We start from the raw sequence: 23,785 nt of genomic DNA, 5'->3' as shown, positions 1-23,785 counted from the left end.
TTAAGCCAGTCTGACATTCATTCCATTTTACACAGGATGTTTTTATTCCATGAACTATTTCGCTTGTGTGCTGTCTGCTGACATAACCAAAGTTACAACAGTCTTTAAAATGTCATTGCTGTCAATCAACTGCAAAATTATACATATAATTTTACTTTAGTGGGGGAAAAACAAAAGTTAGCCACACCCTTAGACACATACTTTAAGAACCAAAATAAAACAAAAGCTGGCATGGTATGATTGGCACCACACTGGAATTTCATCATTTAATTTAGTATTTTGCCCACATGAGAGACTGATTTGACCTTAAGTCACTCATTTATATTGGTATAGAAAACTAAATCCTATATTCAACAAAATCACTTGCAACACTGATTTGTAGAGGTATGAGTAATAAAGCAAAGCAAATGTAAAGTCCTCAAATACCAAAGGCTTTAACATTCTTTATTATTGAAGCTTTTAGCATCCATATCTCACCTGTCAGTCATGCTACTAGCTGCTGGTGGACTGTTTAATAATTCCTCTTCTTACTAAAATATAGCATTAGAAGCTCCAGCTATTCACCACCACTAAAATTGATTCTGGTAGCGTGTCACATCTCAGTCAGTCATTTTTTTTGACCTTAATCAAGTCGTTTCACCCACTGATTTTGCAGGTGTGATAGGAGAGATGTGAATTTGAAAATATTATCCCATGACTGACAGTGTAATCAGATCTGCAGTGCTTTCAAATTACAGCACTACCACTGCCAGCAGGTGAACTACTGTATCATTAGAATATCAATGAATTATAAATGATCTGGAAAATCTTTAAATAAAAGGGGACAAAGGAAAAGATTGCTTATGACAAAGACAGACAACACAGTTGTAAAGGCTGTCTTGTTAAAATGCATCTAAGATGACAACTACACTGTAATATCAGGCATAAGCTACATTAAAGGCATTAAATATGCTCTCTGACACTGAAATGCATATTGTGATGAGGAGAGAAAAGAAAGACTGGTGCAGCCTCCAAAAAATTCAATGGCTAAAGTCACCATCACCTCATCCCTTAGGAATGAAGCAGGAAAAAAGAATTCTTTTCCTCCCTTCATTTAAAAAAGTGGTTTTATCTTAAAAAAAAAAAAATGCAGGCAGCCACAGCAAATGACACATGCACAAAAGGTATTCAGTGCTAAATAATTATTTCTGTACAAAGCTTTTTCAGTGAAAAGGCTATATCCATAATTAACCACCATTTATTTTTAACACAGTGATGAATGCAAACTTAAATAAATTGCAGAGTACTGTACTGGGTTTCCCAGCGCTAGTGAACTGTATTGTAGCTTTCAGCACATACGTAAAGCACCTAAGAGAAGGCCAAGAGTAAAATCGTTGTCTTGTACAGACATAGAGGAAAATAGAGCCTAAAGAGGCTCCTTTCATGCAGGAGACACATGCATGACTCTGAGATCCATGAGGATCCCAATATTCCACTCTCCACTTTTGAAGCCCTCTCTTGTTCTTCCCCTCACATGCGGCTTCACTGACACTACACTGCACCAGTGTACTCTCACAAGGCATACAACCATATTTCAAGCTTTAGTACATCTTTTGTTTGCTCTAGCTATAGCTATTTCACCAGCACTAGAGTTACTAAATAAGCCTTGAGCAGATGACACACACACGTGATGGAGGATGCCATTTGTCCAGTCTTTTCTGCTCACATTGCTTTTTCTTTTTTCAATTAACTGCAACTTCAACTCACAAGTATTGATTATGAAGTCATGCAATGCACATACCCACATAATGTGAAGTATACAAGCAAATAAAACGCTATGAAGTACGTGGGAGATGTCAGTTCAAATCCAGCCCTGCAATTAGCATGAGGAGAGCAGGAAGACCCTGCTATAACTACCCCATAATTCTATTAAATCCCCTAAATTACTCCATTATAAAAGTAAACACATCAATGAATTAAGCATAATAGCTTTACATTTTCGAAGATATTGCAGAATTTTTCTCTATTACACAGAGTGTAGGATTACTTTCTTCAGAATATTAATAACACTCCATGCTCAATAAACAGAAGTTGTACATAGCCTAAAAACTATGGATTTTAAGTGGCAAAAGCTGCTGTGGAACAATTTCTTTTTCTAGGACCTATAGAATAAAGCTGGTTAATACAACAATTCAATTTATAACCATATTAAATGCCTGGGAGCACTCTATCAAGTAAAAATTTTCATCGCTATTTCTGAATTTAAGGGAAGCATAAGAAAAATTGTAATAGGGTAACTTCTACTAAGAATTAACCAATTAGAATTTATAAAATATGTTTGGGTTTTACATTTTTCACCATATTTACCACTGGATTTAAAATTCCTGGTTGCTCAAGGGAACTATAACAAGAACAGGTTATACCAATCAATTGTTGAACTAACTATCTACGGGATCTGAGTTCCAGGCCGGCTTCCACAGCCGCTGCAGACAGGGTGATATTTGGGCATTTCTTGTTTAAAAGCAAATTCCTTTGCAGGGGATCAATAGTAATTGAAATAGTTAAAATTATGTTCCTAGAGAATATAAGGGCTTTTTTTTTTCTGTAATTGGATGGTGACAACTACAGTACTTGTGATTAGGCTTATAAAATGGTATATTATAAACATTTGACCGTGTGACGGTCCATTAGCAATGCATCCAGGTTGGGAAAGAAATGTAGAAGTAAAATGAGTGGCAAGGGCCACTTATTTAAATTTCTTAAGAACAAATCTTAATATATTTCATATCACAAGAAATTAGTTACAACTTCAATCTGCTTCATAAAGCCTTTATAAAGCATATTTACGTTTTTACTCCATTGTTAATCATTAACATTGCCAATGTTTTCTCTAATGGTTTCCCCTCCACTTTCAAATGTCATGCCTTACATCAATTTTACTAGGGTAGACCACTTGCAGAAGTGCCACTTTAGCTCTCCCCACATACACACTCCAACCAAAACAACAATCTCCTGTCTGTTTTACAGCTTGAGAAGGTTAGACTTCTGATAAGCCTTTCTCTGGTAAGGAAAGGGAAACTATTTTTGCTTCTCCTTGTAAAGATTAGCAATAGGAGCAGGCAGCAGGTAGATTATATGCTTATATAAAGCAATTTTTACCGGTGAACTCAGCAGCAGTGTTTAATTACACAGCCTGTGTATAACACCTCTCTGGGCTGGCCTACGCACAAAGTCAAGTTCCGTTAAGGATCATAGCGAAATCTGCAAATGATGAAGCCTAGATCCTCCAGGACACTTAGGGAACCAACTCTCATTCCTTTGTCCATAGAACTAGCAAATACATACTGTCATATACAGCTAATTTAAACTCACACTTTTCCAAAGAGAATTAAGATCTTTAGTACTTTTTCTTAGACTCAAGTCTGTACAGCTACACAAATATGGCATATACAGCTGTCACAGACCCCTAAAAATATCTATTATTGATAACGTACTTGTTAAATCAAAAACTTAAATCAGTTTACTACAACTCAGTGTTTTACTGTTTACTTGATTCCCTTTTATAGTTACAGGGAAATGGTCTTAATCTCAAAACCTTAATCCTCCTTATGTAGTGAATAAAGGCTGACTTTCAAAGGTGAACACCCTCTTCTAATATCATAGAGGACAGCACAAAAAAGAGCCAGCCTAGGTGTCCTTCATCTACCCTCTTCCACACATACTGTTACAGATGCTGGCAATTTGGAAATTTGCTGAGCTTCTTCCATCCACCTTCTCTTCCTCTGAACAGCCTTCTCCTGCCAGTCTGAGCTTCCTTTCCCATCCATTATTCAGTCCCATTCTACCCACTTATTTCTTGTCCTCTCTTTCTGCCTAACAACATCCTTCTCCATAATTTCCCTCTCTTATTCTCTTGCTCCTGTAAAACTACATTTTAAATTAACTACGATTTCTATACAGAACTATAAAAGTAGGCCTGTGTTTAAACTTTAGTAGCTACACCAGAAGAAAACATATTCTATTACTCTATCAGACAGCGTGTAAATTATTGTAATGATTATACTTCTGATTTTCTGAAAAGAATAATGTGATCATCGTAGTAGAGAGCAATAAAACCTCTGACACAGTTGTTTTGATGTAATAATTATACATCTAGTCTTGAAGTTCAAGATCTGTTCTCAAATGCCACGACACTCAAAGAAAGTTCAAAATATGATAGCAGGAGAAGGACCTTAAATTTATTTGCTTGCTTTCTCTTTATTAGTCTATCATGTAACAATATAACTCAGTATTAAAATGCTACAGATTTCTATCAGAGACCATGTTTTCCTTTGACAAAAGTCCTAAGAAAAAATTAAAAACAAGGCAAAATTGCTGTTGCTAAGGCTATTGAGTCCTGACACTTACTCAGCTGTTGAAAGACAAGTTATCAAATCTCACACCTTGGCTTCACCAAGCTCAAAACTGTTTGTCAGTCACTAAGTCCGTTCCTGAATAACAGCCCTGAACGTCTCGACTAGCTAAAACAACCCAGGAGGCTCAGCTGCCTCACTGCTGTGAGGATCAACTGTATTCTCCAGAAGCCCTGAGCACAACTTTGTGTTCACGGGCCCCAGAAAACACAGCAGATTTCTTGGACCAGAAACTGCTTGCAGGAGGAGCTAGAATTCCAAGCAAAACATGCACAATAGGAAAAAAAATCCTTTATCAAAGAAGTGTGCATCTCTGGAAAATACTCATTTAAGTTACTGCTTTCTGTATTTTCATTGTACTACATTTAAAGCAACACAAATGAACACATGAGACAATGCAGATGTTATTACTGGTTGAAACATTCACTGCTGTTTTATCATAAGCAGACATCACGATTAACATCTTTTGTCTGAAATAGGAAATACAGCACACCTCCAAAAACAAGTGTCAGAGATTTTATTGCTATATACTACGATGATCATGTGATTCTTTTCATAAAACATAAGTATAATGTCTGAATACTCAGTCTCAATATTTGCTAATATTGGAAAATTTATTAGATCACAAGTACCACGCAATTTTCAGATAGTTACTTTCTCTATCTGATGTTTTAGTTTGTGCTGTATTATTCAGTTATGCAGCTTCTACTAAAAATATTAACTGATAAAAATAGCATGTTAAATAGTATGCTACTTAAAATTTGTAGCAAAACCTTCTGCCTTTTTCTCTCTTAAAACTCACTTTCTTTTACGGACTGGCTTATCTATGTAAGGCTAGACAACCAACATATTTTATCCCACAGTTTGCTGGAGTGAAACACCAGAAAAGGAGCATGATCCTGCAGGAGCATGATCCTGCAAGTACATTTCATTTTTATTATCCCTCTGACCCATGTTACTCAGTTCTGCAGAAAATACCTTACCTTAGAAATGAACACTACTGCTGAACAGCTATGATTTTACAATGCTGTGAAACTAAATTTCAACAAGACTTTCAAGATATTGAAAGAATGAAAACTCATCATTACACATTTTCATGAGTTATAAGAAAAGGGCATTTTCTCTGAAAAACTATTTTAACATTAGCTCAAAAAGCACACTGTTTTTTCAGTTGACTGAAAGTGCATGTTAGAGTATTATATACCCACTAAATAGCCTAGGCTGTATTTTTTCCTTTCTTAAGTCAATATGATCATAAGATACTAACTACTTTCAGAGTGGTTTTGATTCTGTAGAATATTTTTGTCTCTAAAATTTGTCTTTTATCAAAATATATGTATCCTCTGTATTTACGAAATTCTTGTCCTCTGTATACTCTTATTAGAAATAACGCTGCCAAAAAGAATGCCACTATTCAAGTACTCTCTGTACCTAAAGGAAAGAGCAAAAATTATTGCAAAAGGAACATCTGTTAAAGAAAATACGTTGAAGTATTTTCTCCTCTGATAGGCCCAGAAGCACTGTGGATGTTCTTGATATACAGAAGATTATGACTCAGCGTACTTACAGAACAGAGGAAAAGCTTATTTCAGCTGTATCATGTGTATCAAAAGCACATCAGACGCCCCAGATCTTCATTAGATTCCACTGCTGCTGATACAAATCTGAAGCAGCTCCATCACTTCAGTTCTGATTCCTTTTTCTAGTCCTTCTGTATTGATCAGCTGGTAAAAAGTAGCCATATATCTGACTTCTAACAGTTACTGAGACTTCATTAATTCCCATGAGGAGCAGGGTTGCTTGTAAAACCTATGTGGCACAGAGCTGGTATGTTTAGCCTCCCACAAGAACCTTGCTGGCAAATTCTGGCTGACAGATGGCACTTCTGAACTGCTTTGGGTGACACCAAAGGTTAAAACTGCTATTAGCCAGAAGTAGAGCAAGGAAATAAAAACCTTTTGCTTTGAGATTTCCACCACTCTGCCAGCACTTAGAGCAAAGAACGAGCACTAGAGAACAACGAGAACCACAGGGTTAACTCTGGGTTACTCCAAACTTGCCACTGATGTCTCTGAGACAGATAGCAACTCCACCTCAACACTATTTTGAGATAAAACACTAACACACATTGAAGTTATAAGATGCTAGAATTACGCAGAAGATATTCAAATACTAAATGTACCTGTCAGAACTGCACAAATTTAGTAATAAGATCTAACCACAGTTCATCCATTGGATGAGTTTACAACTTAATTGTCCTGGGTTGTTATTTTGTCAAATTTTCAAAAAATGTAACATGTTCAGAGTTGATTGCAATTATTTAATTCGCTCCTTCTGCACTCTACTTGAATTCAAACAAAAAAAGGACTCAAGTCAAAATGCAAACCAGAAGTGACATTAAACATCTTTTTTTTTCCCTAGTCTTTAAACAGCTAAGGAAAACAAAGACTGAAGTATCATAGAACTAAGTGGTGTTTCATACAGTTTATCTGTCCTTAAGTGCTTTGCATTCCAGAGACCTTACCTATAATATTTTTTTATGATTCAATTCTTCAACTGCCGATGTCAGTTGCCAACACGGAAACAGACTACTGAGCAGCTGACTCAAAAAAACTTATCATTCCTCTTGAACAGCAAGTCAAACAGTTGCTAATATGCAGGTTTTGTTTGTTTGTGGTGCAATACCTGGACATCTATACAGCTTTCTTGCCTGTGCAATATCTCCTTTACTTAGACGAGTACGCTGGCCAATGGCAGGTCGTATACCATTATCATCACGGGAAGGGAGAATGGTATCCAGAAACATGCCCCTAAAAAAAATAAAAATAAAAATAGACCCCCAAAACCCCTATCAGGTTTCTGTCATAAAACTGTCTGAGTTTTATGAATGTATAATGTTATTTTGTAAATCTAGAATTTACATTTGTCATAAATAAGATAATAAAATGCAGAACTTTAAATTTAGAAAACGTGTCATAAAAATTCCTCAAGGTTGGCAAACTTCATGCAGAGTTATCTAAAAAGAATCTTCTTTCAGTACATCGATTAACGTATCAGCTTTTATATTTCTGTTAGATAACAGGTGGGAAATCTCTTACTGCTATTAAGACTACACAGGAAAGAGCCACTGCTGCTAAGTCTTGCTATATTGAAAAATTAATTATAAAAATATATAAAAATACATACATTAGGCCCTTTCACAAAATTTAGTCAGAAAGTTCCTGTTTCTAGCAAAGTTTTTAAGGGAAGATTTAAAATCTGACTTACAGGTGTAAGTGCAGGTAAAGTCAGGCATGCATGCCAATCATTATTCTGTCAGGTATTATAACTGGTCTAACTCTACTCTAGCCGCTGCTGCTTTTGAAACAAAAATGCTTACTTGCTAGCCTCTGCTTGCTTTACAATCAAATGTATTAACTTACCTTATGAGATTTTTAATAACATTTACTCTAAATGGCCAGACGAAATAGAGAAGCACGCTTGTTTCTAATGTGCAGTTTTATTCAAAATTTCCAAAATATTTTAGTAGTCTCAAATAAATTTTAAAAGAATAAGGTACAAACTAAGTTCTATTATCATGTTACAGAACTTGAAAATCCTTCAGATCCCATAAAATGGAAGCTAACAGATGAATATGTTTCTGTATTCTCCTGTTCTTTAACTTTTTTATACTCTCTTCTATACTTGTAGGGCTTTTACTGAAAGGTAAAACTAGTATTTTCAGGCATAATGTAGGTCCAAAAATGAACAAACAGGAAAGATCTTTGCAGTTAGGAACACTGTCTATAAATACAGATTGTTTTTAAATTATAATAAATGAACCATTTTGAGTATTGCAGGTACATACTGCTCTCTTTACCTAGTCAGATTTCCTGTGGCATTTCTAGAAATTTTGCAAAAAATGAATCATCTCAGGATATTACTCTAATCTAAACACTGAAATAAACTACTTATGGCATTATTCAGTGTCTAGAAATAAGGGACATTATTATTTCAAAAAAGTGTTTGTATCTATAAATTATAATTTTATTTTCCACTAATTTTTAGTACAATCTGAAAGTGATGCTATTCATATTTTCCAAAATATTAAAACAATCCTCTCTTAAATATCTTAGCACTTTAATGAGGGAACAACCTGCAACAGTTTTAATATAGGATGAACAACATCACTGTGTGTGATTAGAACTTTATGACATTTTGTGATTTCTACTACTTATCTTGGTGAGTAAAGTCTAACAACAAACAGCTGGCAATATGCCACACTGCGCACAACTCATGATTTCAAGATAAATCAGTGCAAATCAATACAGGACCTCAAGGATTTGCTGGCTGTTTTAAAACAGTATGAAGTAACAACCTCTTGTACCTTGGGGCAGGGCATGCCTACTCATGGCACTATCAGTTTTTGCCAGCTTGGAAAGTGGTGAGATCAGGGCCCATAAATCAAATTATTTTGATGTTGTCATTGCCCTAGGACGCTGGGGGGGTTCCAGTTTGTTAAATTACTCTATTTTATATAGCTTCTTATAATCTCTTCTTTAAGGTAATGATATCTGTAACTGGATTAATTGATGTGACTAATATCTACCTCATGTGGCTCAGTTCCAGCGGTGAATTACGTGTATGCTGAATACATTCTTTGGTAGGACTTTTTTAAGAATATAATTTCTATTGAGAAGAGCAAGCTTAAGAAACTTGCAAAGACTGGTGAGGTTTCTGGTGGTCTTCAGTTTATTTCAGAGTCTCAGATTGTCCAGTATTTTTGCCTTAAAATGCATTAATTGGACAAAACAAAAGCTAGGCATGTAACTATTCAAACTAGCATTTTTTGTTGGAGGTTTTTTTGCAGTTTCTTTTAATTTGCATTACTCTGGTATTTTTAGAGAGTAATTAGCTGAACCATGCCTTGGTATGAAATATAACAGGAGCATAGATGAAAGACTCCTCCTTCACTTATTCTCCAGAGTAGGGCTAGCCTATGGGAACAGCTCATTGTACAGCTCCCCACAACCATGCAGAGTTTCAGAGCAAGTCCTGTGCAAGTTACTACAGAGTTGGGAATGGATCAGCCTGCAACAGGCCAGACAAAACCAGTAAAACCCTTCTTTATTATATGGTTTTGATGATAGCAGCAATCTGTACAAACAATAGAGAAGAGGTTGCAGCCTCTGCTATAAATGGTTGACTGCAGTCTTTAGCAAAGGCTGTGGCTTCAAGGTAGATGTCCTAATACCGTAACATCTTCTACCATCATAATCCATAGTTACTCAGGAGTAGTAAGGTAAGTAAGTAAGTAAAACGCATCGAAGGAGATTTCTCTTTAAGAGAATAGATCATGTTACACATGAAATTCCTAACCATTTCACTCATGTGTTTTTTCTAAATTCAAATTTTTGTGGAGAAAAAAAGAAAGCGAGTATTATATGAAACAATGTTTCCAGATTATCTTAAAATCTAAAGAACTGAAGCAAGATTAAAAGGCTACCTTGAAACTGAACAGAAACAAAACATGTTTAAAAATATAATTAAATTATTCTGACTTAAAATAAACAAGCTGTGCCTTGACTGTTGTAAGAATACTATATTACAAGGCATATTTAAAGTGATTTTGGAACACTTTAAAAAGCATAGTTCTTAGCATTCACAGAGAGGAATAGAATTAAAAGTCAAAAGGTATAACCTGAGACTCCAACCTTGAGAAGGTGTTCCTGGCATAGTGCATAATGCTGTCAAAGTCGTATGGTTCCCCAAGGGAGTTCACCTCTCCAGGCTCCATCTTCAAGAAGTTGTATTCCTGACCTATGAATGATTGATAATGAGAGTTTCTTTAGTATCTCTTTTGAGAAGAAAACCAAACAGAAAAAGAAAATCAGCAAAGATTCTAACCTAATCACTCACTGACATTCATAAATCTTAGCAATTTGGGAGTAACTGTATGATTTTATTACCAAGAGGGAAGACATGTCTTCTGAAACACACATCAAATTCCTATATGTGGCATTTAGAAAGACTCTTCTCATTCACCTAACCCATGTTATGTTGCACTTCATGTAGAATCTGTAAAAATTGCTGGCTTGGTTCTTAATTCCAGAAATAAATCATTTTGATAGCAAAGACCCCAAAAGAATCCTCCTCACTGTAGACTCATTAGATGGGATACTAAAGAGACTTCACTTCAGCGAAGGCTACTCTCTGAGCTCCTATGTAGTAATACAAACACTACAAACTCACATTTTCAAGGGCCAGCTGTTGCAACTTAATGAAAGCAGAAGAGGAACAAAAGAATTATGCTTTGTGCATAATTCCAGACTATAAGTTCCTAATCAAAGTATTAAGAGATGCACACATCCCTTACTCCAATTCATATTCTCATTGGTGTCTTGCAAAAAAAAAAAAAAAAAAAAAGTGCAGTGGCATAGTGGCATTAACATTATTAAACAACATAATTTGCATAATATAACAAAACCCAAATGTCTTGGTGCTTATGACTTCCTGATCTCATTTAGTGATCCTCAAGCTAATGCCACACCATAAGAAGTGATTTTCAGCCAGAAACTAGGGAGAAAACTGAAAGAGAGCAGGAGGCTGAGTATGGCACTCCAGCTGATTTTACCCATTGTAGAAAAAGCATAGAGGAAGAGCCCTTATAGCATCTACACAAGTCACTGATACAGAGAGAACATAAGGAAGGCTTGGATGCACATGCCCTTTCAGAACTTCAGAACTTGTGGGAGCATGTACCAGCAGCCAGGCATCTTCCAAGTCCTAGTTGAGGTGGCAAAGATTTATTGCATCTCAAATCTATTTTGTTTTAAAACATTTTCTGTAGGAACACATAAATACTCCAAGTTATCATTGGACAATTTCTGATTTCATTCCTTCTTGAACAGAGAATTCCCATAAGTCAAAATCTGTGTTTCACAAAGACCACACACATTTATGAACATTGCAAGTGAAGCACACCTACTTCCCTTCCATCTCTTTCACAAGATATAAGTGTGGGCACAACAGCTAGACTGACAAAGATGATAGGCATAGTTTAAAGTCCTCAGGTTCCTCAGATGCTTTGTCTCAGCAATGCCAAAGCCACTGGCTAAAGCTGCAAGCTCTGTAGGGAACGAGTAATTTGGAAACAATGGGAACAGTGCCCATCTTTGTCACAGATTCCAAGTTCTCCACTTACCTTCTGGGTCTAAAACTCTTCAGCAGCTAAAAAGCTGTTGCCATGTTTCTACTTACCATTCAGAAAAGACTACAAAACTAAAGCCATTTCTCAGGCACAGAAACATAACTTTTAAAGGGCTTTATGAGCAATGGCTTCCTTCAAAGTTTTAGACCATGATTACTATTTCTGTCCTTCTAGCCAATACTATTTAATGGCTTCTACTTGGCCAGATCTTTAGAAAAGATCGTATTTTAGCTGTAGAATTTCATTTGTGAATCAGTTTGAGATCAGTCTAAGAGGAAAAGCTGATTTCTGCTATTAAGTGTTCAGTTTTAAGAGATCTGAACAGATGAAGGAAAGACCAAAAATAAACAGACTTTTTTTTTTTTCCCCCCCTAAATACTTATCAGAATATCTCACCAGGCTGGATGTTTTCTCTAATGATGGTGACATGGTCATCACGGTCTGGTCGTGTATGTTCATGCCAAAAACCTATCACATGACCCAACTCATGGACAACTATACCAAATTTATCACAGTTCTTGCCAATAGATATAGCCTGAGGACCATTTCCCCTTCGACCCACATAAGAACAGCACCTGTAATTAAGACACAAACACAGATGAAAGTTTTCATGCACATCACTTCAAATCATATTGGAAATTTAGTTTAAATATATTTTTTAAAATCAGCAGAACAACTTCTGCATTCTCATGAACTCTAGATCTAGTGCAAGAACTACTCAGAATCCATAATACCTAATAAAAGACAAATTATTATTTTTTTTTTTTAATTCAAGGTCTTCTTAAAAGATGCTAGCTATGATCAACACCTGTGGCTTTGTATCTTGGAATGATACTGGAACTTCTTTTCACCCAAAGAATCAATTAAAAAAAAAGCTGACTGGAAGTACCATCTCACTCATACATATCACTGCTTTCTTGCCTGTCCTGTGCACACTCAAGAGGCATGCAGAGGGAAACTGAAAGATTAAAAAAAGGTAAGGTTTCTTCTGTGCTATACTTCTGCCGTGTATCTTTGACAGCACTCACCAGACTCTTGGTCACTCAGTTCTGATAAGTTTGCTTTATTTTCATCTGAAAAGTCACCCAACTTCATTAATTCCATCTATAAAGGGTGCAGAAACGATGCAAGTGATATAGTAGTCCTTTAAAAGATTCACTTAGCATGCAATAGAAAATACAGAAGGAAGATATCCTGAATGAGATGCAGAATCCTGTGGTGCCTCTGTGCAATCCCACCTCATTCTTTCTCTGGCTATGGGTGATACACAACGTCATTTGCAACAACAGTACATTAGAAGTTTGAACACTCTGGACACATGCAAACCATTTTTGTCTTTCACTCCTGTTTGTTTTTTTTTTTAATAGGAACCTTAGTCCCAGAAAGTCATATTTGCACAAGAAGAAAACCCAACACAAACAACCCAAAAAAAACCCCCATTTTGCAACTGCTCTCATGTTTCATTCCTGTTCCATTGCACTTCCATGATTCCAATGTAAACTTACAGAACAGAGATGCCCTTTTTAGCATTCATACTGTCAGCATTTATCTGAGATGTCTGCTTTTTGGTTAGAAAAAAAAAGTCTGCTGACTATGCTAGCAAAAGGAGAGTAAGGAGAGTAACACAAGCCCTACCAAAATGGAAGACAATTTTAGGCTTCATAACCTGATTCTCTGTCACCTCTGAAGATCTTAAATATTTCAAGTCAGCATTATATTTCCCAATAAAAGCCTGATTTCCCAGCTCTGCTCTGTAAATTCTGCAGTTTGTCAGGTGGAATGGAATTGTACTGAGCAGATCACTGCCACCTCCACTCTCTCCCTCCTCCCGTATTTTCTGATGCAACATTTATACGGCAGAATACATTTGGTCCTTAAGGAGGTTGATGCTAGCGTGGAGAATGATCCTATCCTTCATATGCCTCTGTGGGTAATAAAGGAAGAGCAGCTATAAGAGCAATACTGATCATGGATTAAATTCTACATACAACATTTTCTTATTTCTCCTTTTCAGGTTTTGTGGTGGCAAAGAGACTTTTCACTCATTAACTATATTAACACAAAATTACTATTTACAATACTTATAACGTAGAAATATTATTACAAACACTGATAATAATAGTAATGAAAAAACCTACTTTAAGACTTGCCCTAAAAATAGAGCATAGGCGATAAAAAGGAGCAACAGATAGCAGAAATAAGATTAAAATAAAAATTTAGAGCAATTGCACCATTTTATCTCATGACTGCACAGTGGATTTCACCTTCGCACCTGACACGCTGACATAGTTTTGCTTAACATATTTCTCAGACTGAATGTTTGCAGAATAAATATTATTGTCACAGGTGAACATGCAAACATAATTAAAGCACTACAGCTATTTTCAATATCACTTTTACCCAGGTTTTTATCTTGCACTAGTCACTCAACTATTTGAATAAGTTTCTATTGCACAATAAGGAAATTATCACAGTTCATACACTCTCTTATTCACTCATGCTCACCCTGGGGAGAAAAGTGTTTGGACCCTTAAGACGGCTTGGGGTTTTTGTTGGTTTGATGTTGATTTTTTTTTTTAAATCTCTTCTACAGAGTTATTTACTGTCCCATCCAATAGGAAAGGAAATGCTGGAGTACACACTGTACTCTGAGCCAAAGGTAGTAGAATTAGCAGTAGCTCTTCATTCTCAGAAAAGTTCATTAATTTAAAAAGCCATTAAAGACCTTCTACCCTCAGTATAGAATTCCCAATTCACTATCACAGGCAGCTGCATTGAGTACACCAAATAATTTTTTCAAACACAGTTCCTAGGTCTCAGACTTCAAACCTTTTAGAAAACATTGTTCCTTATCTTTGAAAACTTTGAAGTAAAGACTAAGATGTGGCATTTGTCTTGGCAATCTACGGGAAGCCATGGCAGAAAACCAAGAATCAATCAGATGAAGTAATCCACATTCTGTGAACGCATGTCACCATTTCCATATTAGGTGAACCTAATGAGTGAGAGCTTCCTACCTATGTTAAGGACACGTACATCATTATGGTAAGTATACTATACTGACCTTAACTTGTGCAGAGTTAAAATGCACTGACAATGCCTGATGGCTGTTTTAAAAATAGAAAAGCATAAAATGCATGCAATCTGTGAAATTTCACATTACTGACTACTAAATATGGATAAAATGTCATTGATTCTTGCATGAAGCTGGTTGGAAGAGACCTCTGGAGGTCTCCAGCTCAACCTTCTGCTCAAAGTAGAGTCAGATATGAAGTCAAACCAGGGTTGCTCAGGTCTTTATCCAGTCAAATCTTTAAAACCTCCAACTCTCCACATTGAAAATTTTATTCCTTATGGGTAGTCTGATCATCTTTTTCTTCAGCTTATGTCTGTTGCCTTGCGTTCTCCCACCAAGCACCACCGTGAAGAGCCTGGCTCCCTCTTCTTGTTGCCCTCCCTGTAGGAACTGGGGGGCTGTTGCTAGGTCTCCCTGAAACCACATCTTCTCCAATCAAGCAAACACTGGACCTTCAGCATCTCCTCACAGGGCAAGTGCTCCAGCTCCCAAGCATCCTGGCAGCCCTGTGCTTAAGTCCTTCCAGGTTCTTAATTTCTTTCTTGTACTGAGGGCCCACAACTGGATGTAGATTCTATCTGTAATCTAGCAAGTGAAGAGGAGACAGGGTTGACCCCTTTCCTTGAGCCACCAGCTGTGCTTCTGTTCATACAGACCCAGACACTGTTGGCTGCTCTTCTTGCCAGGGCCCATGGCCAGCTTCTGCCCAGCTCACTGCCCCATGGCTTTCTCCACACAGCTGCTTCCCAAACAGTAGTGCCCAGCCTATCCTGCTCTTCCTTTGCAGGTGCAAGGCTTTGCATTTGCCTTTGCTGAACTTCATAAAGTTCCTGTCGGTCAGGTCCTTCAGCCCACCTGAGGCCCTCTGGGTGGCAGCTCTGCCACTGAGCCTGTCATCTGGTCCCTGTCAACTTGGTGTCATCTGCAAACTTGATGAGAGGATGCACTGTCTCCTCTTTGTGAGTCATTACTAAAGATGTTAAAAAGGACAAGTCCCAGGACAGGTCCCTGCGATTCTGCGCTTTCAGCCACAGTTTGAGTCCGAGCCATTAACCGCAACCCTGCAAGCCCAACCACGCAACCGGTTTTAACCCATCCGGTTTTCCACACAACTATAGTCCTGCAAAATATACCTGGGAGACTCAACACATTTAAACACATTTGTTTAAATCCTGTAATTTAATTTGTAATTCAAAATCTTTATGATCTGAATACAACACACGTTGGTAGTGCAAGAGATTCATAAAAATAAAGTTAGGACAATGAAGCATAATTACGAAAAGGCAAAACAAATTATTTAGTTTAAAATACTTTAAACACTTTTGCTGAGTCTGCATGTTTACCCCCATGTGGAAACTCTAAAGAGAAAAACTGCAATGCAGAATTAAAGAATATTAATCATTATTTATAGCTTAAAGTAAATCGATACGTTATTACAACTGTAGGTTGTAGGGTACTTAATACAATTTCAATAGTTTTAACATGCTTATGTTGTTGACTTAACATACATCACATGCTTCAAGTAGCAAAGATATATTTGGTGGCTTAAAAATTTCCATAGATTTTAAATATAATTTTTGCACAGTGATACTTTAGAGACAAATAGAGAAAAAGGAAAATGTGAAAAAAATAATAATTAATTTATTCCAAATAGTACCCTCTACAATGTCTCCAGCTCTGCTTTTATTGACACTATTCACAACAGGGGCAAAAGAATAAACCAGGAATTTAACTACAGGCTATCTCTTCCTGACCTTTTCATTTATTTTGAACCAAAAGAGGGCTTAACCTTTTAAGGCTCTGCACTGTATCTTGGAAAAGGTCAGGCAATAGCTGTGCAATAACAGTAGAACTACAAAATGTCTAGTATAACACACTAAGAAGTTATTAAGACAATTTGGTTTTATAAGAAAATATGGTAAATAAATACTTAGTTAATCAGTTAATCAAATATAATTAACAATACCCAAAAGTTTATTGTTTCTTGAAAATAGAGGTGCTTAAGATCACTTCTGAAAGCTTTTAGTGGTATTTCATAAATCAGAAAGATTTTTGCAAGGTGTTTCCAAAAAACACGGAAAGATGTTTGCAAAAATAATTTGATATTTTACTATTATAGTCATAAAAAACATGAGAGGTTGAGCATTTTCCAATGTGCATAGTGACTTTGGGTACTTCATCTGACACATTTGAAAGATGTTTTCTTTTCAGAAGAAAATAAAATTAACCACAATCTTTTACATAGCATTTCTTTCGGTTGTCTAATACTGAACATGTAAAACCCAACACATCGGGAATTATGTTTTTTAATGCTGGCATACTCCTAGAATCAAGCAGCCAGATGAGTATGGTAATTCCCTTACACTGGTTACTTAACAGATTTCAAGTAATTCCCAGAAATTATAAACAAATTTATTGAGTATCTCTTTACATGCCAAAGAAAACTAGAATTAACACCAAGTTTTAAAATAACAGCAGGAATGCACACTCAGAGCAGGTCATTAGGATTTGCTAGGTCATGTCAAGCACACGAGATTCATCCAGTTAAGCTACAAGACTCTGATCACTTCAACAATTGCACTGAGTCAAAGGGTAAGGAAAACTAAAATAAATAAATCTATGAAATAAATTAATTTGCAATATCATGGGTTTAACCCAGGTGTGTTTGGCAAAAAGACCACAACCTCTCTGGCTGTATGAGCACTTGTCATGCCCCTTAAATTGAGTCAACTGGCAGCTTTTAAAGCTCCTCATCTCTTTAATCTTTATTGCACCAGACAGCAGCTGGAGACAGTATCTATTTATGAATCTTTAATTCCATTTAATCAGTCTAGCTGATCAATGATAGTGAGCAAAGAGAAACAAATGGCAGAGAGAAAGTGAAATGACTGGAACAATACATTCATTCTTTTAAGTAATACTATTTCGTAGCTACTGTCAAAAATGCTCTTGAATGAACATGAAGGAAGAGAGAATCAGGTAGGGTCAATGTTGCACTTTAAAAAGCTGCACTCTTCAGAATGTGCTAATATAAAAATCCTCAGAGACCACACCATCAGCTTGCCATGGTACTGACTGTATGGAGTTGTGGATGAAAAACTGCAGAACTTCATAAGCATACTAGGACTGCATATCACCACCTGCATGTTACACAAAGCAAGAGAAAGAAGTTCACAAAATTCATGAACAAAATTTCACTAAGAAGTAGAGGTTTTTTTTCTTGGTGAAAAAAAACCCACTTCTTTCAATCACAAATATAACTCATTCTGTACAAAGGAGATATTGGATGTGATGAATTTGCTTATTGTTAGGGGTCAAGACAATTGTGGTTACTAAATGTTCTGATTCACTGCCTGGAACAGGACAACGGAGGACCTGTTGTGATGGCAGAACTGTCTACTGTTTCTTCACCTGCTTTGTGGAGATGACCACCTGTCTTGGTTTTGTTTAGTGAGGGGAGGGCTGTGGTGGCAGTAAGAAGCTTCTAAAAGTTGTTTCCCCTTTGTCTGATGGACTCAGCCAGGCCTAGGGCAGACCTGCTGCTGGCTAGGGGCAGCAGAATGTTCCCTGATAACGCCTCTGTGATAACGTATTTAAGGCGAAAAACAGAAAAAAAAAAAAAAAAAAAAAACGAGAAGAAGATGTGAGGAAGCTGAGCGGGAGCAGAGAGGAGCAGGCATGACCCTTGTGGGCCTGGCGGCCCTCACCCTATGGCTTCCTGCCAAGCGGCTGTCTGGGCCCAACTCGGCCCAGCTCGTCTGCAAGAAGTGGAGAGGAGATGAGATGTGAAGAGAACCTGAGAAGCATCTGCCTGAGCCAATTGTGAAGAATTATTTTGTGAGAGGAACGGCTGCAGACGCCAAGGTCAGTGAAGAAGGAGGGGGAGGAGTAATGCTGCTCCTGGCAGAGATTCCCCTGCAGCCCGTGGTGCAGCCCATGGTGAGGCAGGCTGTCCCCCTGCAGCCCATGGAGGCCCACAGAGGAGCAGAGATCCACCTGCAGCCCAAGGAGGACTCCACACCAGGGCAGGCGGATGACTGAAGGAGGCTGTGGCCCAAGGAGGGCCTGCGCTGGGGCAGCCGGTTCCTGAGGGTCTGCATGCCATGGAAGAACGACCTGCGCTGGAGCAGGTCCTGAAGGACTGTAGCCCGTGGGAGGGACCCCACGATGGAGCAGGGGAGGAATATGAGGAATTCTTCCCCTGATAAGGAAGGAGTGATAGAAAACAACACGTGATGAACCGATTCCTCATTCCCCCCTGTGCTGCTCGGCGAGGGGGGAAGGAGGTAGAGATAAAGTTAAGCCTGGGAAGAGGGAGGGGTGGGGGGAAAGTTGTCTTGTTCTCTTTCTCATTACCCCTGCTTTGGTTTTAATAATAAATAGTTTTCCCCAAGTCGAGTCTGTTTTGCACGTAATGGTAATTTTAAGGATCTCTCCCCGTCCTTATCTCAAACCTCGAGCCTTTTTTCTTACATTATCTCTCCCTATTCCCTTGGAAGGTGGGGGGAGTGAGAGAAAGACTATGTAATTTGGTCCCAAGTGGGGCTAAACTATGACACTACCCCAATATTATAAAGAACAGCCAACTGAGTCCTTTCCTCAGTTAACAGCTGCCTGTCTGCATGTATTATAAACCACCTCTCATTCAGTTTATATCAATGCACTGTGTTTTAGATTATGGCAACTGGTCATCTGCACATTGGTCACACCCATCCTGCAGGCCACGCCACAGCCAGCAGAGAAGCTGTGTCAGCTGCTGTGGGCAGGAAGTGTGCCAGCTGCCAGAGCTAATCACCACCTAAGAGCATGAGTCAGCGCTCTTGCCACAGACTATTTGACACAACTCTGAATTTCTTCGCATTCCATAAAAGTGATTGACAACTTTTTATAACGTGTAATCCTTCTTAAAGCTGAAGAATGCTGCAAAAGTTCACCTCAGGCAGTGAATTTACCTGTTTCACCAACTTTAAGAACTTGCTTATAATGTCTATTCAATGTACTAGCAAGTTCAAAAAACATTAAAATATTCAGAAGCTGTTCAGTCTACAACGTTTGGGGAAGCACATGATTTTATTTTTGTGTATCTCAGAGCTTTGTCAAATACCCATACAAGAGGATACAGTACTGATTGTAATAAGTCATCTAAAGTTTGTCAGAAGAAGTACTTAAGTCTTCTAGTAGAGAACAAAAATTGTCACAAAGTCAGATCAAAGGCATGCTGAGATGCCAGAACAATATGACTAATTTTTCTTTTTCTGTCTCACTGTATAAAAAGAAGCTTGATCTTGTACTCAGTAATATTTATTAAGAGTATATGACTAGAGGCCATCCCTGTTTACTGACCCCTTTTTTTTTTTGGCTTTGCATATACTGACTGTCTTAGGCACTTCCTATCTGATAGCAAGAAACATAAGGACAGAGAAGTAGTAGTGAACAAAGAGTGTTTTGAACCTGTTTGCAGATTAGAGTTTCATTTGCCCTAATCAACTAGCTGCATAAATATTAGCTGTCATAGATATTAAATGCCAGTGTACACTGAGTTGGTAGAAGAAGTGCTTAGGTACCTGAGTGGAAGGAGAGACTGTAAGGTATATGAATTAACTCTAGCAGAAGTAGTGATTCATCTGGACAAACGCGCCCTAGTTTTGGGTCCTCAATTTCAAGAAACATGTGGACTCGTTGAAAAGAATCTCAAAGAGCATATAATAATGTGATCAAAGGCCTAGAAATCATAACTTACCAGGAAAGATTAAATGAATTAGGCATTTTCTAGCCTAAAAGAAAATAGAACTGAAGGTGGACATAATAACAGCCTTAAAGTATAGAATAGGGTCCTTCAAAAACGATAGAGGAATAATTTTCTTCTTATGGCCATGGTGAGCAGGAAAAAAAGGTTAAAGTACTTTGAGTGTAGCAACAAATATCTCATTTAGCTATGACCAAAACCACTGCACTCAACTTCCTACATTTCTTATATTAAGGATCCTGAAGCAATAAATCTTCTAGCAGGCAGTGAAGTATTAATTTTTGCAGGTTTTTAGAAACAAGTTAGACAAGTACATATCAGCAATGACTTACATATAGCTGTTTCTGTCTTAAGAATACATTAGACACCTTTTTGAGGTCTCTGATAATCAAAACTTTTCTCTCGTTCATTGCTGATATATAAACTCTGAACTTCAGGAAGGTCACGTATCTCTGATAACCAGCTGCTATGTTTCAAATATGCTTTCTTCATCACTGCTCCTCCGGGATGAGCTTCCCGTGAACTGCTGCATGAAGTAATACATTACCCTCCTTCAAAATATCCTTAATGTTTACAAAAGCTTACTAACACTTCACTTGCTGGTATGCTAATGCTGTCATCTGAGACTTTTGTAGATACTGCCACCGGAGTTTCCACATATATGACTGCATCCACTTCCTGCTTCATTAAATGTGTTATGTTTTGAGTGTGTGCTCTTTATAATTTAGTTTTTAATTTGAACAGTGCTAAGTACAATAAAGTCTCCCTCATCTGTGAATGTTAGCTGCCACAGTGCTGCAAACAATAATGACATAACGTGCTGTGGTGGTTTAGCCCGGATCACCACACAGTTTCTTATTCACCCTCCCCCTACCTAGTGGGACAGGGGAGAGAAATTGGGAAGAAAGGAAAACTCGTGGGTTGAGATAAAAACAGTTTACTAAAAATACTAAAAACTACAAAGCTAACAGGATATAAGGATATTAATATATACAAAATATACAAAATGAACAATGTACAATTTCTCACCACCCGATGTCCGAATGACCGACGCAGCCCGTCCTGAGCAGCGATCACAGGAACAACACCGAGCAGCAAGCAAAGGGGGAGAGCAAGCTAGCAAGGTAGAGGGAACGATGCCAGCAAGCAAGCAAGAAGAAAAGAATGCCAAGGGTGCCCGAACGGATACCCGACAAGAAAAGGAATAACTGAAAATGATGCCCCCTCCCATGGGCAACCCCCACTTATATACTGAGCATGACGTTTATGGCATGGAATACTCTCTTTGGCCAGTTTGGATCAATTATTCTGTCTGTCTTTTGCCCAGCTTCCCGCATCTGCACGTTAACGAGACTTGGAAAGCCAGACAGTGTCCTTGGTCTCATTAACAACAACTCGTATCATCAGAATGTTTTTATCAACATTCTTCACACACAAAATCCAAAACACACCAGCTACTGAGAAGAAAATTAACTCCATCCCTGCTGAAACCAGGACACGTGCTAACAAACCAACATAGCAGGGTGCTATGGGAAAGAACTGAGATTAATTTCAATGCAATTGGCCACGTAGGAGAAAGTGTTCGCAGATGGTTTGGTGTTACTTTTGCCTGGGTCCTTTTCATGGAAAGTCCTGCATCAACACTGTATGCTGGTGGTTAACACACAGTGGTTCCTCTTCACCCAGAGAAGACACATTCTTATTTGTCTGGCTCTTCCTGAAACAGCTCATGGATTTAGGATCCCTCAAACAGTCACTCAACTGCCCCTTCTGTTTAGCCTGTTTTTTTCATCACTGGTTCATGACGGAACATGGACTGTTCGTAGACACAGTCTTCCTTGTTTTTATTTTAAAATTGTTACAGCCTTTGTAAATTATTTGTAATTTTTAAAGCATCCATTAATAAAACAACATTAACTGTAAAGGCTAATGGTGACTTTGAAGGTAGATATGGAGTATATTCCAGCCTTCTGGTTCAAATCGGTTATAATCCAGCCTTCACCCTGAATTGACTTGATCTTACGAAGCATCAACCAGCCTAAGCAACAGTGCTTTGGCTGCAGAGATTTTCTGTCGTTTGGCTTTGGGCTTTTTGACGGTATAGAATTTACTTTCCACAAAACCAAGATCTCTGTAGATATCCCCATACTTCTCTTTCTAAAGCACTTATCTTTTGCACTCTTCTATTTAAATTCACATTGCTTTCTACTTCTGTGAGTTCAGGGAACCATCACAATTATTCTCTGCTTCCTTTTTCTCTTACAGATGTATGTCAGTATCCCTGAATCCTATCTTACATGTTGTATTGTTAACTAAATCAGGAAGTCAGCAAGACAGAGACCCATTCACTGTGGAGCCTACAATCCAAACAGAAGGTGACTATCCGAAGTACAGTATTTCCACAGGCAGTGAGCGCTCTTCTTAGAAAATGAAGATGGCGCACTCAGGAAGTTCACTGACCACTATATAAAATTAAGAATTCTGAGTGGAATAAATAACAAACGTAGCTGACAGAGACATTTGTAAGCAGAAATATCTGAGGATGAAAAACAGTGATTAATGGAAAGCTGCACTAATGAATAATAAAACCTGTTTTGTTCACTTGTACACAACAGTGACTTGAAAGAAGGAATTTGCTGAGTGGTTAAAGAAATCTTGGCAAGGAGTCTAAGAACAGAAAAGTTAAAATGATAATTAACAACAATTAAGCTGGAACAGGAATATGGGATAGATGTCCATACATAATTCATCACTAAACATGTGACATGGAGAAAGCTAAGGATAAACAAACAATAAGCCTGAAAAACCTTTAGAACAATACATATAAATATTAAAAGCATGACAGAAAGCCAAATATAAAAGTCTCTTATCTATATATATATAGTAAGATCATTTTATCTAGAAATAGACAAAAGAGGCATAACTTCAAAAAGTTACTATACATACTGCTTTCAATGAACCTAAAGCCAAGCAGAACACACGTATCATTTAAATGAAGTAACTATCTATTCATTTGCCTGTGAAGTATGTATTCACTTATAACTGCAAAGCTGACAAACACAGGCAAACATTGAAAGCAGAAGTATCTGTTACCATACGTACACACTTACCCACATGGTCTGTATGTAAATACAATATAACTTTCTTCATCGCTTCGTTCAATAAATGTAACGCATGTGTACTTTTCCCAGTGCCGCATCGCCTGTTTGAACATGGCGCGCTGAGTGCCTGGAAGAATGGGTGTATGAGATGAAATAAAATACTTTTCTAATTGCATCTTGTTCCTTAAAATCAGATTTTAATATTAGGAATATAGGCCTGGAAGGAGACACTGGATCATGAAAGTCCTGTGTCCCAACAGTCTCATGTACTGTCGGATTCCA

The 23,785-nt window shown here is 37.6% G+C and overlaps 1 protein-coding gene across 1 annotated transcript in view; it reads right to left on the bottom strand.

Moving 5' to 3' along the window:
* The window catches only part of TLL1 (tolloid like 1), a 139,155-nt gene that overhangs the window by 46,291 nt on the left and 69,079 nt on the right, over positions 1–23,785 (bottom strand). The window contains exons 5-8 of the mRNA XM_086746653.1: positions 23,513–23,630; positions 11,977–12,155; positions 10,085–10,190; positions 7,077–7,201 (exon numbers count right to left, since the gene is read on the bottom strand). Of these exons, the coding sequence (XP_086602779.1) occupies positions 7,077–7,201; positions 10,085–10,190; positions 11,977–12,155; positions 23,513–23,630 (528 nt within the window). The remainder of the gene's footprint in view (positions 1–7,076; positions 7,202–10,084; positions 10,191–11,976; positions 12,156–23,512; positions 23,631–23,785) is intronic.

The sequence above is a fragment of the Chlamydotis macqueenii genome, chromosome 4, assembly GCF_036417535.1.
Source record: "Chlamydotis macqueenii isolate bChlMac1 chromosome 4, bChlMac1.mat, whole genome shotgun sequence".
Taxonomy (NCBI): Eukaryota; Metazoa; Chordata; class Aves; order Otidiformes; family Otididae; genus Chlamydotis; species Chlamydotis macqueenii.
Note: the sequence above shows the minus strand (reverse complement) of the source record. Positions and strands in the feature narration are given on the sequence as shown.